We start from the raw sequence: 22,059 nt of genomic DNA, 5'->3' as shown, positions 1-22,059 counted from the left end.
AATCAATGTTTCTCTCCCCACCACCTTCCTCTCTTTCTAAAATCAATTAATTAATTAATTTAATTTTAAAAAGAGAGATGGCACCCTGGCCATATAGCTTGGTTGGTTAGAGCATCATCCCGAAGTGCACAGGTTGCTGGTTCGATCCCTGGTCAGGGCACATACAGAACAGATTGATGTTCCCATCTCTTATTCTCTCTCCCTACCTCTCTCTAAAATCAATAAAATAAACATTTAAAAGATAAATAAATAAAGAGATGGAAAGGAGACAAATAAGAGGAAGAAATTAAATAATTAAATATCCTTGACCCACGTTTGAGAGGGTGTACCATTTGCCCAATACAAGGATGAACACAGATATATTCCAAAAGTCTGGAAATTTCAGAACACTGGAGACAAAGAGAAAATCCTACAAAATTCCAGTAAGGAAAAGAAGACCACACATTAAAGATCAGAATCAGACTGACTGCTCATTTCTCAACAGCAACACTGCCTTCAAAGTTTAATATTATTTCCAACCTAGAATTCTATACTTCTGCAAACTATGAATCAAGAATAAGAGTAGAAGCCCTGGCCGGTTGGCTCAGTGGTAGAGCATCAGCCTGGCGTGCAGGAGTCCGGGGTTCGATTTCTGGCCAGGGCACACAGGAGAAGCGTCCATCTGCTTCTCTTCCCCTCCCACAGCTGAGGCTCCATTGGAACAAAATTGGCCCGGGTGCTGAGGATGGCTCTATGGCCTCTGCCTCAGGCGCTAGAATGGCTCTGGTTGCAACAAAGCTACGCCCCAGATGGGCAGAGCATCGCCCCCTTGTGGGCATGCTGGGTGGATCCCGGTCGGGCGCATGTGGGAGTCTGTCTGACTGCCTCCCTGTTTCCAACTTCAGGGAAATACACACACAAAAAAAAAACTAAAAAAAAAAAGAATGAGAGTAGAGACATTGTTTTAACTATCTTACTCCTTTCTTCACTTTTACCAATGCTTATCATAAAATCAAACCCTAAATATAAAAACTATGTTGTAAATTTTTAGAAAGCGTAGACTGTACTGGTTGAGGAATTTTGAAATATGAGTCCAAAGAGACTTGACTGGAGTCATCTTAGCCTCTTCATTCTTTTGTCTCTAATTTTCATTGCTGATTTATATCTCCCTCTGAAGGTCTGTGGTGAATGTTGAAGGTGGGGCAATTTCAATAAAGTCCTCTTCAAAAAGTCAGTTTTCCCTTTGAAGCCAGGAATCAATTCCCCAAGTAGGAATATGATTGCAAAGATATCTATTTGCTTTTTTTCTTTTTAAGTTTACTTTACTAATTTTTAGAGAGATAGTAAAGGACAGAGAGAGAGACAGGAACGTGGATCTATTCCTGTATGTGCTCCAACTGGGAATCCGACTGGCAACTTCTGCGCTTCCAGATGACGCTCTAAGCAACCAAGCTATCTGGCCAGGGGAAAGATATTCATTTTCTTTCTTTTTTTTTTTTTAGATATTCATTTTCTTAAAAGCCCTGTTTGATTACTGATAAACATCTGGTAACTGGTCTCTAATATCCACTACATTTTCTGGAAAATCCTCAGTGCTCTTTGTCAGTGCTCATAGCTCATCCCTAAATTCTAAAGACTCTTTTAAACTATATATGTTCGTGTATGACATTAATAGAAAAATAAAAGCTAAGTAGCCTGACTAGTGGTGGTGCAGCGAATAGAGCATCACTCTGGGACAATGAGGTCCCAGGTTTGAAACCCCATGATTGCTGGTTCGAGCCCATCCATCTCTGGCTTGAGCCCAAGGTTGCTGGCTTGAGCAAGGGGTCACTGGCCTGGCTGGAGGGCCCCTGGGTCAAGGGACATAAGAGAAGCAATTAATGAACTAAAGTAACACAACTATAAGTTGATGCTTTTCATCATCTCTCCTCCTTCATGTCTGTCTCTCGCACTTGCTCTCATTCTCTCTCACTAAAAATAAAATAAAAGCTCAAGAAAAAGATACATAATGGTTGTACTTTATATAGTATATTAAGTCATTTAACCTTCATAACTATCTTATTAAGCAGTATCATTATCCTCATTTGATTTGATGAGGAAATTTTTTTTTTTTTTTTTTGTATTTTTCTGAAGCTAGAAACGGGGAGAGACAGTCAGACAGACTCCTGCATGCGCCCGACCGGGATCCACCCAGCACGCCCACCAGGGGCGATTCTCTGCCCACCAGGGGGCGATGCTCTGCCCCTCGGGGGGGGGGGGGGTCGCTCTGCCGTGACCAGAGCCACTCTAGCGCCTGGGGCAGAGGCCAAGGAGCCATCCCCAGCGCCCGGGCCATCTTTGCTCCAATGGAGCCTTGGCTGCGGGAGGGGAAGAGAGAGACAGAGAGGAAGGAGGGGGTGGGGGTGGAGAAGCAAATGGGCGCTTCTCCTGTGTGCCCTGGCCGGGAATCGAACCCAGGTCCCCCGCACGCCAGGTCAACGCTCTACCACTAAGCCAACCGGCCAGGGCTGATGAGGAAAATTAAACTCAGTTTCAATGGATCACAAAGATAGTAAAGGCAGAGCCAGGGATAAGTCCATCAAGTTCTGACACTAGAGTCCCTGTTCTTAATCACTCCACTGCCTGACCTGTGGTGGCACAGTGGATAAAGTGTCAACCTGGAATGCTGAGGTCGCCGGTTCAAAACCCTGGGCTTGCCTGGTCAAGGCACATATGGGAGTTGATGCTTCCTGCTCCTTCCCCTGTTCTCTCTCTCTCTCTCTCTCTAATAAAAATGAATAAATAAAATCTAAAAAAGTAAATAAATTAACCACTCCACCAGAGTAATTCTAACCACTTGTATAAAATAGAAATTTTCAACAATTTTAAAACTCCAGAAAGGAATTATATTTCTTTCTTCCTACTGTTTCTTCCTCACTAAATACATGGTATATTACTATTCATTTTTAAATACAAACTTTCATTACAACACCCGTAAACTGAAAGGCATGAAAGATTTCCCAATAACACCAAAATAATTCCCCCACTTAAGGTCTTTCAAGAACAGGCATTTAGACTGAATACCTAATATCGTCACTGAGATTTAGTTAAAAGACCTTCAAATTCACCATGAAATAACTTAAATTTTATTTTTTTAACCTCTGGCTGGGCAGTCCAGTTGGTTAGTGTTGTCCGATACACCAAGTTTGCAAGTTCAATCCCTGATCAGGGCGCATACAAGAATCAACCAATGAATGCATAAATAAGTAGAACAACAATAAATCAATGTTTCTCTTTCTCTCCCCCACCTTCTCTCTCTAAAATCAATCATTTTTTTAATTTTCATTTTTTTAAACACTTTAAATTATGAAATGAGACATTAGTTTTCCCTTGCTTTATTTTTATTTATTTATTGTTTTTAGCAAGAGAGAGCAGGAGAAAGAGAAGGGAGAGACAGACAGGGAGAGAGATGAGAAGCATCAATTCTTCATTGTGGCACCTTAGTTGTTCACCGATTACTTTCTCATGTGTGCCTTGACCAGGGGGCTCCAGCCAAGCCAGACTTTGGGCTCAAGCCAGTGACTTCAGGTTCTAGCCAGCGACTTTGGGCTCAAGCCAGTGACCATGGGATCATGTCTATGATCCCATCCCATGCTCATCTCTCTTCCATCTTGCCTGTCTGTCCCTGTCTGTCCCACCCCCTCTCTTGTGTGCATGCACTAAAATAAAAATAAAAAGACATTATGGAAAAAAAATAAAGTTGTATGTTTACTATAAAGAACTTCATTTTTTAAAAATGTAAGCATGTAGAAAGACAAAAATAACTAGTAGTTGCATTAAGGCTGAATAATGAATGATTAATGCCCCCTTTTCGTTTTGCAATAACATTTTCAAAAAGACACAGTATAAAATTTAAACATAAAAAGTACACCAAGAAGGTAGGTGACTCTAGAAATGTTTTAAAACTAGACTGTGATAACAGTTACAAAACTCTAAATTTACTAAAACAACACTAACTATACACTTAAAATAGGTGAGTTTTATGGTTCATAAAGTATACCTCAATAGTTATTTTTTTCCAAATGTTAGGAAAAAAAAAATATTTCTACAATACTCACATGAGAAAACTCAGGCTGGGATGGGATAGGAAGTGACCCAGGAGTGAAGACTGGTGTGCTCTGAGATATTGGTGTCGAGGCTTGTGGTGATCTAGTAGGCTCAGGTGCGACAGAGAGGTTTTCTATCTCCACTGGTTCAAAATCTTTGAGTTTCTTCTGAAAAGACTCTCTTCTTTCTTCAGATAACATTGACATATCCATTGGCTCATCTGGTTTAAAACAGGAAGAACAAATTTAGAAACAAGCACTCATCAATACTACTTATGTCCCAGTACCACTTACATCACAGAAATTTCCATTCCTAAAAAAGCAATGACTTAATTTTTCAGAAAAGCTGATAGATTAATAGACTGGGCTCTAGAAATCTAGTAATACTTTCTTCCCCACGCTCCCAAAATAGTCACATTACAGATTAAAAGAATGTTCATCTAGGGATAACAACCTATCACATAAAATGTTAAAATCTGGCTCCTCTGAGCCTCTTGACTGGTAAGTCAGCTTTTCACATTCTGCAAAGAAAGGCTCAAATTAATACCACCTAATTTAACCATCACATATTCTGTCAGAGACCTTGAAAGGCAGTGACCTTGTGTTCACCACTCTAAGTAAATATATACATATTTATGAATGCATTATATTTGCATTTACAACTACTAAGTGCAGAAAGACGAGTGCCAAGACAAATAGAGAAGGAAAAAAATCTACCAATGCCAATCAGCACTGACTTATCAAAAAACTAAGTACAAGACACTAATCTTGAGACAAATAGCCTATAAGGGAAACAGGTACAAAACCCTGTTTTCCCATAGTATGATACTGCCCACCTGCAGGCCATCAGTATCTCCCTCATAGTCAGCCTAGCTATTTGATTCATCAGCCCTTTTCCTTCTATCATACAACCTGACCCCAAACAGGCTCCCTCAAGACCAGTGATTTTCAACTGATGTGCCACAAGAAATTTTAAAACATGCAATACCTCACTAGTTAGTCAGGGACACTGACCTCTCTTCCCTTAGATTGTCAAATAAAAAAATGACAACAGCCTGGCCTGTGGTGGCACAGTGGATGAAGCGTCAACCTGGAAAGTTGTGGTCACTGGTTCAAAACCCTGGGCTTGCCAGGTTCAAGGCACATACAGCAAGCAACAAGCAAGCAATGAACAACTAAAGTGAAGCAACTATACTTCTTGCTCACTTCCCTATGTAAAATAAATAACATCATAAGAAAAAAAAAATGACAGCAGCCAACAGAATAGCTGTCCAGTGCAAATTCCCTGTCTTGAACCATGAATATAGAGGTTACATAATATATATGCTCCCAAAACAAGCACTCTATAGGTCACATAATAAATACAGTTGCATCTTATTGGCCACATCACATAAGGTTGCATCTTACTGGTTGGTTCTTGGTACAGAAACACACACAAGTATAGGGACCTGATTTTTTTTAAAAGTCACTTTGGAGCAAAATAGAATAGGTAGTTACTACTTTTTTTTGGAAATCAATCAAAATTATACCTATTATTCTGTCAGATCAGCAAAAACTGTATTTTTTGGTGTGCCACAGAATTTTAGTAATTAATTTATGTGTGCCATGAGTTAAAAAAAGAAATTGAAAATCACTGCTCTAGACCACTCTCACAAACTACTCCTGCCATTGAGATTTTCCTATCATCTACTGCTACCCTCAGCCCCAGTACCTATCCCTTGCTGCTTACTTGGCTTCAATCTCACCTCCTAGTCTAACACTAGGTTCAGTCAGGATCTGGCGCTGTACACCTTTATTACACTGCCACAGCTGTGGTCAATTTTTTCATTATACTTTTTGATCTTTCTCACCATGACAAAGCACGTATTAAGGAGCTGCTGTTCTAAGCACTACATATAAGAAGGCTTTAGGTTAATAATCTTAGACAGCAAAAAAAAAGCATACACAGTCCTACAAACAGTTATGCACAAATATTAAGCAAATATATTAAACTTAAAATACAATTGACAAAGGAAAATACATTACATGAAAACCAAAGAACTCTGAACCATACATGTAACATGGTACCAAATGTATGGATACTTCTGTAGGCCCTAGCTGGTTGGCTCTTTGATAAGAGTGTCAGTCTGGCATATGGACGTCCCTGGTTTGACTCCCAGTTAGGGTACACAAGAGAAGCAACCATCTGCTTCTCCACCCCTCCCTCTTCCCTCTCTCCCTCTTGCCCTCCCACACAGCCAGTGGCTCGATTGGTTCAAGCACATCAGCCCCCAGACAGTGGCTCAACTGGTTCAAGCACATCAGCCCCTAGCCAGTGGCTCCATTGGTTCAAACACATTGGCCCAGGGATAGCTAGGCTGGTCCCAGCGGATCAGCCTCAGGAACTAAAAATAGCTCAGTTGACTTGAGCATCATCCCAAGACAGGAGTTGCTGGGTGGATCCTGGTCAGCGCACATGTGGTAGTCTGTCTCATTATCTCCTGTCCTCTCAATTAAAAACAACAACAAAAAGACACTTCTTTATATTTATACACAAAATATATTCTGGAAGGAAATATATCCCAGTACTAATTATAGTTATACCTGGATTGTGGATCAAAGATGATTTTTATTTTCTTCTCATTACTTTCCCATATGCTTTCCAAACTTTCTGCAGTGAGTACAGGCATACTGCATTTTTTGCACTTTGCTTTACTGAGCTTCACAGATGTTACATTTTTTACAAATTGAAGGCAGACCCTCCACCAGCAAAAAGATTAAGACTAACTTTATTACTATACTTTACTGCAATACTACTGTGGTCTAGAAGCAAACTGGCAATACCTCTGATGTATGCCTGTATTAATTATGTTTACAATCAGAGAGGAAGCATTTTTAATATAATTATTTTTATATGTTCACATTACAAATAGAAATGGTTCTAAATATAAACCAAATGTAACTTGCCTTAATAAGTCTTTGTAAAATAAATTTTCTTTTTTACTGAAGATATAACTAATCATGTTATGCTTAGAATATTAGTCCATTTGATTACCTACAACTGATTTCACGAGAAAACAACCACACATAAACTTTTACACAGAAGCCTAAAATTAAATTTTGTAATGGATAAATTATACTTGACAGTTAAATATATTTCTATATTTACATCACTTAAGAGCAGAGACAGCAGGATATCATAGGAGGCATATATCTGATCGCTGTGGAGGACGCTGCCTGAGTTCAAATCCTGCTACTACGACTAACTAGTTGTGAGATTTCTCTGTGCCTCCATTTCCTCATCTGTAAAATGGGGATAAAAGTAACACCTACTTCTTAGGATTGTTGTAAAGATCCAATGATAAAAAACAAAAAGAAGCACCTAGAACCAGAAAAAAAAATAGAACCATGCCTGGCATAAACTAAGTGTTCAATAAATACTAGCTATTGTATCACTCTTGGTATGAAAAGAAGAAAATCATGATATTTACTGGAAAGCACTTTGTAGGAATTTAGAAATACCTTGAATGACTGGATAGGACACTAGGACTGAGCAAAAGAGGTTTAGATAATGAGATAAATTAAGTAGAAAGAAAAGTTTTCCTATGAATAAAGTAATACAGTGTGTCCATAAAGTCATGGTGCACTTTTGACCGGTCACAGGAAAGCAACAAAAGACGATAGAAATGTGAAATCTGCATCAAATAAAAGAAAAACTTGGCCCTGGCCGGTTGGCTCAGCGGTAGAGCGTCGGACTGGCATGCGGGGGACCCGGGTTCGATTCCTGGCCAGGGCACACAGGAGAAGCGCCCATTTGCTTCTCCACCCCCCCCCCTCCTTCCTCTCTGTCTCTCTCTTCCCCTCCCGCAGCCGAGGCTCCATTGGAGCAAAGATGGCCCGGGCGCTGGGGATGGCTCCTTGGCCTCTGCCCCAGGCGATAGAGTGGCTCTGGTCTCGGCAGAGCGACCCCCCAGAGGGGCAGAGCATCGCCCCCTGGTGGGCAGAGCTTTGCCCCTGGTGAGCGTGCCAGGTGGATCCCGGTCGGGCGCATGCGGGAGTCTGTCTGACTGTCTCTCCGTTTCCAGCTTCAGAAAAATACAAAAAAAAAAAAAAAAAAGAAAAACTCTCCCAGTTTCATACCTATTCAGTGCAGTTCAATGTGGGCTCACACACAGATTTTTAGGGCTCCTTAGGTAGCTATCCCGTATAGCTCTACAGACTCGTCACTGACTGATGGCCTACCAGAACGGGGTTTCTCAACCAAACTGCCGGTTTCCCTCAACTGCTTATCCCACCGAGTAATGTTATTCCTATGTGGTGGCGCTTTGTTATAAATGCGCCAATATTCGTGTTGCACTTTGGTCACGGATTTGAATTTAAGCAAGCCACAGAACACACTAAACTTTCCTCTGTACCATCCACATCTTGACTGGCATGGCCGTGGGCTGCTCTGCTGTATACACGGTGTTACGTCATCATCTGCACATGTGCACATGCTGCCACATCATCCTACAGAAACTGGGAGGGTTTTCCTTTTATTTGGTGCAGATTGCACATTTCTGTCGTCTTTTGTTGCTTTCCTGTGACCGGTCAAAAGTGCACCATGACTTTACGGACACACTGCAGTAAATCACTAAGTCCTCAAAGAAAAAGTCAAAATTTCTACCACCTGCTCCTGGCCACTGTTTGACAAGAACTGCTTGATAATAGCAAAAATAACCTATAAAGAACGAGAGAAATTGTTGGCACCCTCTCATCAATAACATATGAACATGTTGTTGGAAACTACTGCCCATTAGTAATAATCCCAGTTCTTAACCATACTAATTCATTTGAGTTTAACTTTAAAAACCCAAAAATTTTCCTTTAAGGGTTTCTTTAAAAATTAAGTCTACAACACAGATTTCTCAAAAAAAAATCAGTGCTAGAAGAGCACTTTATACTAAAACACATCCCTAAAGGACAGACAGACATGAGTCCTCCTGACTTGTTTAGGTCACAGTGTTCTAACATAAAGAAACAGTATATTCTGCAAGGCAGAAGTGCGGTTCCTCTTCTAATCTGAAATTAACAGACCAAGAGAGCTCACCTTTTCTTCCTTCTTGCTCTGTGGGACTGCTAGGAACGATAAACGGGGTAGATCGGAAAGCATCAGGGGAAGGAGCAATAAGGTCTGAGGAATTCCTTTATATATATAAAAAAAAAAATCACAGTTTATTTTACCACAGTCACAGTTTAGCATTTGTTTTTTACTTTTTTTTTCTGCTTTTCCAAGTGACAGACGGGAAGATAGAGAAACAGACTCCCTCATGCACCCTGACCAGGATACACCTGGCAACACCTGTCTGGTGCCAATGCTCTGCACATCTAGGACCATGCTAGAAATTGAGCTATTTTTAGTGCCTGAGGCAGAGGCTCCCTGGAACTATCCTCAGGGCCCAGACTGATGCACTGGAACCAATCAAGCTATGGCTGCAGGAGGGGGAGAGAGAGAGGTGTGGAGGGAGAAGTAGATGGTTACTTCTCCTGTGTGTCTTGACCAGGAATTGAACCTAAGAGCACTTCCACACGCTGGGTCAACCACTGAGCCAACCAGCCAAGGCCAATTTTTTACTTTAACAGCAAAAATACCTAAGCCATTCAGAAAAATATTTATTAGTATTTCTCTCAAAAAGCTACCTGAGACCAGTGAAAAAGCCATGAGCAATACTTCAATAACTATTTCTCAGAGCAGACATATCCAAAATTAGGATTAAAAAAGGGTAAACATGCCCTGGCTGGTTGGCTCAGCGGTAGAGCGTCGGCCTAGCGTGCGGAGGACCCGGGTTCGATTCCCGGCCAGGGCACACAGGAGAAGCGCCCATTTGCTTCTCCACCCCTCCGCCGCGCTTTCCTCTCTGTCTCTCTCTTCCCCTCCCGCAGCCAAGGCTCCATTGGAGCAAAGATGGCCCGGGCGCTGGGGATGGCTCTGTGGCCTCTGCCTCAGGCGCTAGAGTGGCTCTGGTCGCAACATGGCGATGCCCAGGATGGGCAGAGCATCGCCCCCTGGTGGGCAGAGCGTCGCCCCTGGTGGGCGTGCCGGGTGGATCCCGGTCGGGCGCATGCGGGAGTCTGTCTGACTGTCTCTCCCTGTTTCCAGCTTCAGAAAAATGGAAAAAAAAAAAAAAAAAAAAAAAAAGGGTAAACATAATGCCCTATGATTATTAGAGAAAGTAAATGATCAGACCTAAAGACATCATGATTGAAAAGTAGATGAGCCCTGGGGCCAGCTGGCTCAGTGGTAGAGTGCTGGTCCAGCATGTGGAAGTCTCAGGTTCAATTCCCTGTGAGGGCACACAGGATAATTGACCATCTGCTTTTCCACACCTTTCCCTCCCCCTTCTCTCTCTCTCTCTCCTTACTGCAGCCATAGCTCAATCTGTTTGAGTGCATCGTCCTCAGGCACTGAGGATGGCTCTGTGGAGCCTCCACCTCAGGCGCTAAAAATAGCTCAGTTTGAGCATGGCCTCAGATAGGCAGAGCATCAGCCTCAGATGGGAGTTGCCAAGTGGATCCTGGTCGGGATGCATGCAGCAGTCTGTCTCTCTAGCTCCCCTCCTATCACTTGGAAAAGAACAGGAAAAAAAAGTGAAAGTAAGAAAAGTGCCTGACCTGTGGTGGCGCAGTGAATAAAGTGTCAAATCAGAACACTGAAGTTGCCAGTTCAAAACCCTGGGCTTGCCTGGTCAAGGTACATATGGGAGTTGATGCTTCCTGCTCCTCCCCCCCTTCTCTCTCTCTCCTCTCTAAAAATAAATAAATAAAATCTTTAAAAAAAGAAAAAAAGTAGATGAGAAAGTACTAAAAAAATAATTCATCTGAAGATCTGACACAAAAATATTTACTCTATTTTAGCCTATTAGTAAGCTCATGCACATTTTTTTTTTGTTTACAGAGACAGAGAGAGAGTCAGAGAGAGGGACAGATAGGGACAGACAGACAGGAACAAAGAGAGATAAGAAGCATCAATCATCAGTTTTTCATTGCGACACCTTAGTTGTTCATTGATTGCTTTCTTATATGTGCCTTGACCGTTAGCCTTCAGCAGACCGAATAACCCCTTGCTGGAGCCAGCGACCTTGAGTCCAAGCTGATGAGCTTTGCTCAAACCAGATGAACCCTGCTCAAACTGGCAACCTCGGGGTCTCGAACCTGGGTCCTCTGCATCCCAGCTCGATGCTCTATCCACTGCGCCACCGCTTGGTCAGGCAGATCATGTACATTTTTATTTAAAAAAACAAACCTCTTTACTCTAACACAGTAACTAAAAAAAAAAAAAAAAAAATCTAACTACTGTCAACTCTAGTGTAACCTATTCTCCACCCTTAAATGAGTTAAATGAAAAGAACTGCTAGTCAAATGAAAGAGCAGAATGCTTGTTTTGGATGTGTAATAGTCTCTAAGTAACTGGGCAGTTTCTTTCCTCCTGAAACCTTTGGGCTACTGTTATAAATTTCCAAATGAGAAAGCAGATCTACTCACCTTCAATAGTTCCACTAAGTTTCTACCCCCAAATTCTAAAGCCTAGAGTTTACCTTTTGGTTTCAAAAACAATGCTGAACTAATGGACAATTTAGCTCTTTCAACCCTAACCTAAGACCCTCAGGCACATGTTTTCCTGGCAAAGCTGTTTTAGGCTTACTTACGTGGAAAGGCTCTCCGGAACAAGGGACCGCTGCCCAGAAAGCTGCAGCAGATGCAGAGTGGTGGCAGGGGTGGAAGCCAGAGAACACCCACCTTCTTCCCTTGAAGGACTAGAGCAACCATCAGAAGCTATTGGGAAAAAAAAGAACCAGTTGCATTTACTTCTCAGACTGACATTATGGAGTTGTCAAAAAAAAAATAAGACACACTGTACTGCAAAAAGAGTAATATACATGTTTCCAACCACGTTCCAAGAAAGCAAAAACTGTTTCCTAATAGTAGTATAATTAATGAAATAACACAAATTTTAAATGATCATTAAAAGCCCCTCCTCCCAACTAAATTATGAATCTTTTTAAGATTTTATTTATTTTAGAAAGAGAAGAGAGATTGAAAGGAAGGGAAGAATGGGAAGCATCAATTCATAGTAGTTGCTTATCCTATGTGCCTTGACCTCGTAAGCCCAGGGTTTTGAACCAGCAACCTCAGCATTCCAGGTCAATGCTTTATCTACCACATAACCACAGGTCAGGCAAATTATGGATTTCTTCAATAAAAAATTGAAAAAGGCCTAACCTGCGGTAGCGTGGTAAATACAGCCAACCTGAAATGCTGAGATCACCAGTTCGTAAACCCTGGGCTTACCCAGAAACCCAGTCAAGAAGCAACTATATGAGCTGATGCTTCCCACTCTTTCCCACATTTCTCTCTCTCTCCTCTCTCTAAAATAAATGTAATAAATAAAATAATTAACATAAATAAATGACCAGCCTGACCAGGCGGTGGCACAGTGGATAGAGCATCGGACTGGGACACAGAGGACTCAGGTTCAAAATCCCTAGGTCACCGGCATGAGCGGGAGCTCATCTGATTTGAGCAAGGCTCACTAGCTTGAGCCCAAGGTCGCTGGCTTGAGGAAGGGGTCATTTAGTCTACTGGAGCTCCCCGGTCAAGGCACATATGGGAAAGCAATCAATGAACAACTAAGGTGCCACAATAAAGAATTGATGCTTCTAATCTCTCTCCATTCCTATCTGTCCCTCTCTTTCTCTGTCTGTCACAAAAATAAATAAATAAACAACCAAACTATTAAAAAGAAATGACAAAAAGAATTCTTTAGTCCTTTCTGTCATGACTGAAGTTTGAAAAGGTCAGAATCCTGATACTTCTGCTTATCTGCTTTTCTTTCTTGTGAAGCTTCTATTATAAAACAGCAACTAAGACTTTTATTTCAACATCTACCTAAGGTAAAATAAGCTGAAGCCATAAAATGGAGATGGGAGAAATCAAAATGCATGACATCTGATAATACGAATGCAGCAATTTTCATTAGAACCTGGGCCGCCTCAAAAGGAGACAAAATACTAACACATGAGTAAAAGGATATATGAACAGCCAGTTCTGATTTATATTATGAAGAGTCTCCTGTTGGTCCCTTCTTAGCAACAGATGGAGTATCATTCCAAATATAAAGGAATTTCTTTTCACTGTTATTTTTTGGGTTTTTTTTAGGGGGGGACAGGCAGGGACAGCCAGGAAGGGAGATGAGAAGCATTAATTTGTTGTTTCCTCATTTTAGTTGTTCATTGATTGCTTTCTCATATGTGCCTTGATGGTGGGGGTGGCTTCAACTGAGCCAGCGACCTTGGTGACCTTTGGGTTCCAGCCAGCAACCATGCAGTCACGTCTATGATCCCACACTCAAGCTGGGGATCTAGCACTCAAGCTGGATGAACCCAAACTCAAGCCGGCAACCATGGGGTTTCAAACCTGGGACCTCAGCATCTCAGGTCTATGCTCTACCCACTGCGCCAATGCCTGGTCAGGTTTAAAGGAATTTCTTAAATACAACCTTGTATTTTCAGTGAGACCCCAAAAAGATTCCTTAGTGACCCTTTGAATATCTTGCACACATAGTAAATGAATATAACCCTCTTTCCTTCCCTCCTTACAACCAACTCATTATAGCATGTCCTCCAATAATGTCATTTCATTCAACACCACTCCATTATAATGACACTAACGAGACTATCCTATGAACTTAACTCTTGTTTATATCAATTAGCCTACGGTAAAATTGGTTTTGTTATACACTGTTTCACTTAAAATCACAGAACCAGCCCTGGCCCGTTGGCTCAGTGGTAGAGTGTTGGCCTGGCGTGCAGGAGTCCCGGGTTCAATTCCCGGCCAGGGCACACAGGAGAAGCACCCATCTGCTTCTCCACCCCTCCCCCTCTCCTTCCTCTCTGTCTCTCTCTTCCCCTCCTGCAGCCAAGGCTCCACTGGAACAAAGTTGGCCCAGGCACTGAGGATGGCTCTGTGGCCTCTGCCTCAGGCGCTAGAATGGCTCTCGTTGCGACGGAGCGATGCCCCAGAGGGGCAGAGCATCGCCCCCTGGTGGGCATGCCGGGTGGATCTCAGTCGGGCACATGCGGGAGTCTGACTGCCTCCCCATTTCCAACTTCAGAGAAACACAAAAATAAAATAAAATAAAAAAATCACAGAAGCTATCAACAACATTAAGGACTTAATGTATATTTTGCTAGTTATTACTGAAACTTCCTTGCTCTGTGAGGTTACAGAATGGGGGGGACTTATAGGGGTTAACTACTGCTCACAAAAATTAGGGGATATTTTATAGCTTCATATTAATTTTGAAACATACCCTAATTTTTATGAGCAGTATATATATGAAACAAATACCACTCTAGTCTTCTGCTAGACCACAACTTCCTACTTGTGGTAGATGAACTAACAAACAAATAAGTATACTATTAGCCAGGTGAACATGACAAACTTAAATATATTAAAGATTTGGGTGTCCTGGCCGGATAGCTCAGTTGGTTAGAGCTTCATCCCAAAGCACAGAGGTTGCTGGTTCAGTCCCTGGTCAGGGCACTTACCAAAGTAGATCTATATACCTTTCTCTCTCTTTCCCTTCCTCTCTCTCTAAAAATCAATAAACTAAAATAAAAATAAATAAGTAAATAATAAATAAAATGATCTGGAGACCTATGATGACAGAAATAGCTACTCTGTCCATAATTATTAAATCTACTATATTACCTATTATTTCCCAATATCTCAATTTCCAAAACAGAGAGGAAATTATGTTAAAATGTTAATTAATCTCATTAGTCTACTTGAGACATATTTTCCTTCTGTATCACAAACAAGTTTGTATACCTATAAAGTGCTTTCTAAACTAAACAGTAGCCTCAAAACAGAAATAAAAAGTTTATATCTTTGAAGAGGAGTTATAAAACAACTAATTACTCTTTGTACCTGTTTTATTGCTCTGGTCAAACAAGTCTTCCTGAGTTGACAGAACCTCAGGCTCTGGTGACTTCTGAATCTGCAGTCCACCTTCCAGAAGTTCTTGAGCAGATATTTGTTCTTTTGTTTCCACACTAGTAAGAGAACTATTGGGACTAGGAGTCATGTCCTCTGACCTAGGAGATTCATATTACCAGAAGAAAAAGTTGCTATGTTCAAATGTTTTCATCTTTGAGCTAAGAAACTTTTCCTCTTTTTGTCTGTTTCCCTTTAAAAATTTCAAATTTTTCAGTAGCTCTCTAGTCTATACAACTACTTATTAAAACTGAAATAAGATATTATATGATACAAAGCCCTCGGCCCATTTCAAACTCAGTCTCTCAGACAGCAATACCTCTTTCCAACTCTGCTCACTCCTATGTTACATGAGATCACTGATGAGTGATTTAGGGATTTTGTTACATATGCTCTTATCTAGATGTGCATGAAGGATTCTAACAGAGAACAATGCCAGTTCTACCAATGAACTTCCAAGGAAAGGGCCTGGGTGTGAATTATCCTCTGCACTAGTGTCCACACATTATCTTCTGCTGACCTTTTCCATTTGATCTACTTAATCTAAGCCTAAACCAAGACTCCACACCAATACTATTCACACATATATGACAATCACTGCTAATCCCTTTCCAGAGACTTATGAGGTTCACCTACTCTACCATCCCCCAGAGTAAACAGGGTAGCAAAACTGGCTAGAGTGCACTTTCCTTAAGAAAAGTCTAAAGCCCTGGCCGGTTGGCTCAGCGGTAGAGCGTCGGCCTGCGTGCGGAAGTCCCGAGTTCGATTCCCGACCAGGGCACACAGGAGAGGTGCCCATCTGCTTCTCCAACCCTCCCCCTCTCCTTCCTCTCTGTCTCTCTCTTCCCCTCCCACAGCCAAGGCTCCATTGGAGCAAAAGATGGCCCGGGCGCTGGGGATGGCTCCTTCGCCTCTGCCCCAGGCACTAGAGTGGCTCTGGTCTCGACAGAGCGACACCCAAGAGGGGCAGAGCATCGCCCCCTGGTGGGCGTGCCGGGTGGATCCTGGTCGGGCGCATGCAGGAGTCGGTCTGACTGCCTCCCCGTTTCCAGCTTCAGAAAAATACAAAAAAAAAAAAAAAAAAAAAAGAAGTCTAAAAATCAGCCTGTTAAGCTGAGTGTTTTGTATTAGAAAGACTCCTCTTGATATTCAGAGCCCCATTCCCTACTGTTTCTATAGTAGAAAGTAACCATACTGAATTGGCAGCATCCCACTTTTCCTCTGCATACCCAAACTTGAGCTGTTGACCAGAGGCAATGCTGTTTTGGAGACAACAATCAAAACAAGCAGAACAGAGATATACTGCCCAATTCTTACCAAGGTAAAAGCCTAAAGGACTTGGGAAAAGACTATCTCCTAACATCTATATCATAATTACCAAATGCAGTATACCTGAGGACCCAAAGCAATCTGAGTGCTTAAGTACAGAAACAGCTGACTTTCAAATACAGTATAATATTCGTGTGACTCCTCATAACCCTGAAGGCTAGACTACGTCCCACAGAGAGACTGCCTCTGTAGACAAATATCAGAAAGGAGAAGCAACCATGATTAAGGAGTCATATTTATAGTTACAACAGCAATAAAATGACTTTGTAATATGCCTAAAGATAAGATAAGGACACAAAGAAAATTCATGAATGATCAATGTTTCTACTGGACCAGAAATATGTTCAGTCCTGGGGGGGGGGGAATCAGTAATTTCTGAAAATGTTTCCTCCTGGCCAAGTGAAATGAGTACAACCCTATAGAAGAAACCAAAAAATACTTTCTAGAAAGAGCATGGGTTACCTTGCAGTTGGAGGACTTTGCTCTTCTACCACATGTATGTCATTACAGGGCTGTGCTACCACAGGGACATCCTTGCTGGGCTGTTCTGCCATGGAGATAACTTCATTGGACTGTTCTTCATGCTTATTTGCTTGAAATTTTAGAAGACAGAAAGGAGATATGTAATTTTTCAAAGTACAAGAAGCAGTCCCAAATGCTTTTAAAAGTAAAGATTTTAATAAAAAGTCCAATTTGAAAACACATATATATTTTCCAAAAAAAGGAAAATAATCAATAACCCATTTACAAAAACTATCAACTGACATGTACTTGCCACTTTAATATATTAACATTGACTACATTGACTTAGATAGCTATAAAATGTTACTGAGGAAAGAACAGCTCTAGAATGGGAGGAAAATGCTTATAAACTACAAATTCCAGAAAATGCTTCATACCAATATTAGCATCCACATCAGAGAGCCTAGTATAACCCGAGTTGGTGGTTGCTGGCTGTGGAGGCTCTCTGTCTACTTCATATGGCACAGTATATTCCTCAACCTCCTGGCTCTGGGAGAGCTCCAGAACACCGAAGCCCAACTGTGACGAGGCAGGATCTAGGAACAAAACCCAAAGAAATTAGGTATTACCCTATTATACACCAGGTAAGATGCTGTCCCTTAGCAAAAAAAAGTCATATTAAGTTCTTCACATCAAAGTGCTGCCCCCTAAGATTTTTCAAAGTAAAATGAAGAGTAAAAGCACTAAAAATGAAGGGGAATAATGTGTAATAAAGCAAAAAATTGCATACTTTAAAACCTTACAAACACCTAATGTAAGTAGACTATGTCTACTTTTTCAAGATACACATAAAACATACCTGCAAACCCAACAATTCAAAGCATACCTCCCCAAAATATTTGATTACAAAAGGCAGAAGTGTCTACATGAATATGCACAAATGATTATGAGAATGAGTCATTAGGCACAAAAAGGGCTAGCCAATGAGCTACAAATTTTTGAACATTAAATTAGGTGAAATATCTTAGACCAAGACTATTAGCAAATTTCTTAATGACTATCCTCAATTTAATGATGACAAATCTATGACTTGAGAAAAAGAAGAAATTTAGTGACCATATGCTCACATTAATAGGCCTTAGAATAACCTATTATCCTTAAAAGGCTTATAAAGCTACCTTCAGCACCAAGGGAGTGTGTGGCAACATCTGGAGTATCTTCTTCCTTTTCCCCTCTCTCCTTCTCTTCCACCTCTTCTTCCTTCTCTTCCCCCACAGGTGGCACAGGTTCCACCGGCAGTCCCAAAACACTACACAACAGAAAGTTACAATCATGTGTTCTCAGACAGGTTCCAGACATTTTGCTCAAAGCACTCTTTGACTTTTTTTATGACTCTCCACACACCAGTGACCTTTTAAACAAATTTTAAAATGTAAAAAACCTCACCCCTTCGTGCTTCTTTCTACAAATAAGCATCAGAAAGGTTAACTGAAAAACAGAAAATTAATGATGACAAATCTATGACTTGAGAAAAAGAAGAAATTTAGTGACCATATGCTCACATTAATAGGCCTTAGAATAACCTACTATCCTAAAAAGGCTTATAAAGCTACCTTCAGCTTTAAGTAACACAATTATAAGCAGTCCCCGAATTACAAACAAGATGGGTTCCGTAGGTTTGAAAATGTTTAAATATTTATATGCACAGAAAGGTAAATATAAATACTATCTTAAGACAAACATGTGTCTAAGTTGCATTTAATAGGTAAATGTACCTGTTCCAACCTACATACAAATTCAACTTAAGAATAAACCGGCAAAACCTATTTTGTTCATAACCAGGGACTACCTGTATTAAACAGAAGAAAGGAACAAACAAATTTAGCTTTTATCATTCTCTGAAAAGATATGAGCGGGGATAAAAAAAATCTTGCACTCAAGAGAATTATTGAGGAGTGACCAGAGAAGATGTGCGTTAGATGTGTACGAAAGGGGTTTAAAAACACATCCATTAAAGTAAACACAATTCACAAAAATAGTAAAAAAATAAAAATAAAAAACGTGCATACATAGAACCAGAGTATCAAATAAAATACAGGTAAGAAGCCTATGTATTTTTAAAAAGGTTACATCACAAGTCAAGAAAACATAATAAACACTCTAAAAATCGATCAATAAATACAATTTTTTGTTTATGATGTGATACTAAACAAAAGTAAAAGACAAATAACAACTACAGAAAAAATCTACAAGTAATACAAAAACAGTCTCCATAAAATGTAAGGAATTCATATGAAGAACCCCAAGATATAAGTGGACAAACAGAAGAGACAATTCATAAATATCTTCAATCATGTATGGTATTAAAGAAACCATTTGTTGACAATCAAATTATAAATACTGTACTACTTAATTCATTGCTATCCAAACCTGAGATAAGATAAGCATTATCCACACTGTTTATGAGTAAACTAACAGAACTTTTCAGAACAATTTGGAAAGACGTACCAAGAGCTCTAAAAATTTTTCATGTCCAGTAATGTCAACAATTTCAATTGTAATAATTTGAAATGTGGAAAGATCCTTGTTTCTCCAAATTCACTGTGATTAAGAAACAACCCCAAAGTTCAGTATTATGGAAATTATTAAATAATCTCATAATCCACAAAGTGGCATATTATGAAGTCATTAAAAATGTTTGAAACCAAATACAATATGTAAACCTGGAATGGATCCTGGATTTTAAATTTATATATATGAAAGGTATTTTTGAGAAAACTCGGAAAATCTAAATATGAACTATATCATCAGATGCTACAGAATGAGTATTTTCTTATGTGTGGTAACAACAGTATGACTATATAGGGTAATGTACTATTCTTAAGGGATAAAAACTCAGGTACTAGGGGAATTACAGTGTCTGCAACTTACTTTCAAATGATCCAGCACATGCATACATACACACAGAGAACAAATGCGTACTATCCTTTCATCTTTTTTGTGGGTTCATGTTGCTAAGCAAAAAATTCAGCAAACACACAAACTTTTACTTTCTACATGTCAACTATGTAAATTAAATCCACAAAAAAAGAGGAGAAACATGACAAAATGTTTACAGCAATTAGCCTCTGGGTGGCAGAATTAGAGATGAGGTTTTTGGCTTCCTTGTAACTTGCTACACATTTAATATTTTGTACAACTATTAAGCATAACTTAAGCACAAAAAGTGTAAACATAAATTTGCGAAGTTAGGAACCATGATTCAAAAAAGGGAAAAAGAACTAAGTAAAGAATTTCACAAAAATAAAAGTTAAACCTGATGCAGTGAGTATTGTCAATGACCCCTCCCCACAATGTAGGGGAAAATCCACATATGAATTTTCCCTCTCCCAAAACGTCAGTTCCTTGGTATCTGCATTGGATTGGTTCAGGATCCCCACAGAAAACTAACTCCAAGAATGGTCAAGTCCATTTTATAAAATGGTGTAGAACAACACATACAGTTTAGCCGTTCACATCTATGGATCCCAAACCATGGATCAAAAATACTATTTTCCATCTGCAGCTGGCTGAAACCGTACATGCAAAACCCAAGAATAGGGAAGGCCAATTATATTAGAAAACATACCAAAAAAAAAAAGAAAAGAAAAAAATCCACATATAAGTGGATATACATACAGAGTTAAAACCCATGTTGTTCAAGAGCCAAGTATAAAACATTACCTACATAACTGGAAGGAACAGATGCATGACCTTGGAAATATAGGAAAAGGAAGCGCAAGAGTAAATATGACAAAAAGTGGGAGAGCAATGAAAGACAGCACAAACCATACATGCTGGATCTTGATCAGTCTCTTCTGGTGTTTTTTTTTCAGGTCTCTGACTTCTAAATACTGATGGGCTCAGTGAGTCTTGGACCCTCTGCTCCATCTACACTCACCTCCTTAGTAATCTTATCTAGACTCATGGCTTTTTTTTCTTTCTTTCTTTCTTTTTTTTTTTTTACAGAGAGAGAGAGAGTCAGAGAGAGGGACAGATAGGGATAGACAGGAACAAAGAGAGATGAGAAGCATCAATCATCAGTTTTTCATTGCGACACCTTAGTTGTTCATTGATTGCTTTCTTATATGTGCCTTGACCGTGGGCCTTCAGCAGACCGAGTAACCCCTTGCTCGAGCCAGCGACCTTGGGTCCAAGCTGGTGAGCTTTGCTCAAACCAGATGAGCCCGCACTCAAACTGGCAACCTCAGGGTCTCGAACCTGGGTCCTCCACATCCCAGTTCGATGCTCTATCAACTACGCCACCGCCTGGTCAGGCAAGACTCATGGCTTTGAGTATCATCAATATGCTTATGACACTGCAGTTCAAATCTGTAGCATGGACCTTCCTCTTAAGCTCCAGACTTGTACACTGTAAATTACCTCCATCTGGCAATTAAAAAGTTAGCTCTTTAACTTGTCTAAAACTGAACTCCTCGGGCAGTCCATCTCAATTAACAGCAACTGCATTCTCCCAGTTCTCAAACCGAACATATGAAATCATTATTACCTCTTTCTTTACTCTCATCCTCAGTCTGTCTTTGAATCTTATTTTCAAAAACCTAGAATCTCACTACTACTCTACATCCACTTTTATTTTGGTCTAACCAGTCATATTTTGCCTAAATTATTTCAATAGTCTGCTAGTTGGTCTTCCTGCCTCTGCCTTTGCTCCCCATTCAGTCTATTCTTTTTACCACTTTTATTTTATTTAAAATTTTTAATATTTTTCTCAGCTCTACTGAGGTATTAATTAACAAATAAAAACTGTATACCTTTCAGGCTATTCTTGATCCAGCAGTCACAGTGATCCTATTAAAATCTAAGTCAGACCATAGCATTCCTCTGCTCAAAACCCTTAAATGCCTTCCTATCTCACTATCAGTCAACTTCCTCAGAGTGCTCTATTCTGGTCTCCCCTTTCCTTCTCTAACTTCTTCACGCACTCCTCTCAATCACTTCACTCCAGCCATACTAACCTCCTTGCTATTTCTCAAAATGCTAAGCACGCTCACGCCTCAGGTCTTTTGTACTTGCTATTCTCTATGCACAGATTGCACTTATCCCAGATAACAAGAGAGATCACTTAATCACTTAAATGTCACAACAGTGAAGTATTCCCTAAGTCACTCTATCTAAACTTAAAACTCCT

At 40.3% G+C, this 22,059-nt stretch overlaps 1 protein-coding gene across 2 annotated transcripts in view; it reads right to left on the bottom strand.

Annotated features, from left to right (window-relative positions):
• The window catches only part of TP53BP1 (tumor protein p53 binding protein 1), a 111,583-nt gene that overhangs the window by 86,357 nt on the left and 3,167 nt on the right, over window positions 1-22,059 (bottom strand). For both annotated transcript variants that reach the window (XM_066276870.1, XM_066276871.1), the window contains exons 5-11: window positions 18,047-18,177; window positions 17,306-17,464; window positions 16,869-16,998; window positions 15,012-15,178; window positions 11,729-11,855; window positions 9,133-9,227; window positions 4,077-4,285 (exon numbers count right to left, since the gene is read on the bottom strand). In XM_066276870.1, the coding sequence (XP_066132967.1) occupies window positions 4,077-4,285; window positions 9,133-9,227; window positions 11,729-11,855; window positions 15,012-15,178; window positions 16,869-16,998; window positions 17,306-17,464; window positions 18,047-18,177 (1,018 nt within the window). The remainder of the gene's footprint in view (window positions 1-4,076; window positions 4,286-9,132; window positions 9,228-11,728; window positions 11,856-15,011; window positions 15,179-16,868; window positions 16,999-17,305; window positions 17,465-18,046; window positions 18,178-22,059) is intronic.

Source organism: Saccopteryx bilineata, chromosome 4, assembly GCF_036850765.1.
Source record: "Saccopteryx bilineata isolate mSacBil1 chromosome 4, mSacBil1_pri_phased_curated, whole genome shotgun sequence".
NCBI lineage: Eukaryota > Metazoa > Chordata > Mammalia > Chiroptera > Emballonuridae > Saccopteryx > Saccopteryx bilineata.
Note: the sequence above shows the minus strand (reverse complement) of the source record. Positions and strands in the feature narration are given on the sequence as shown.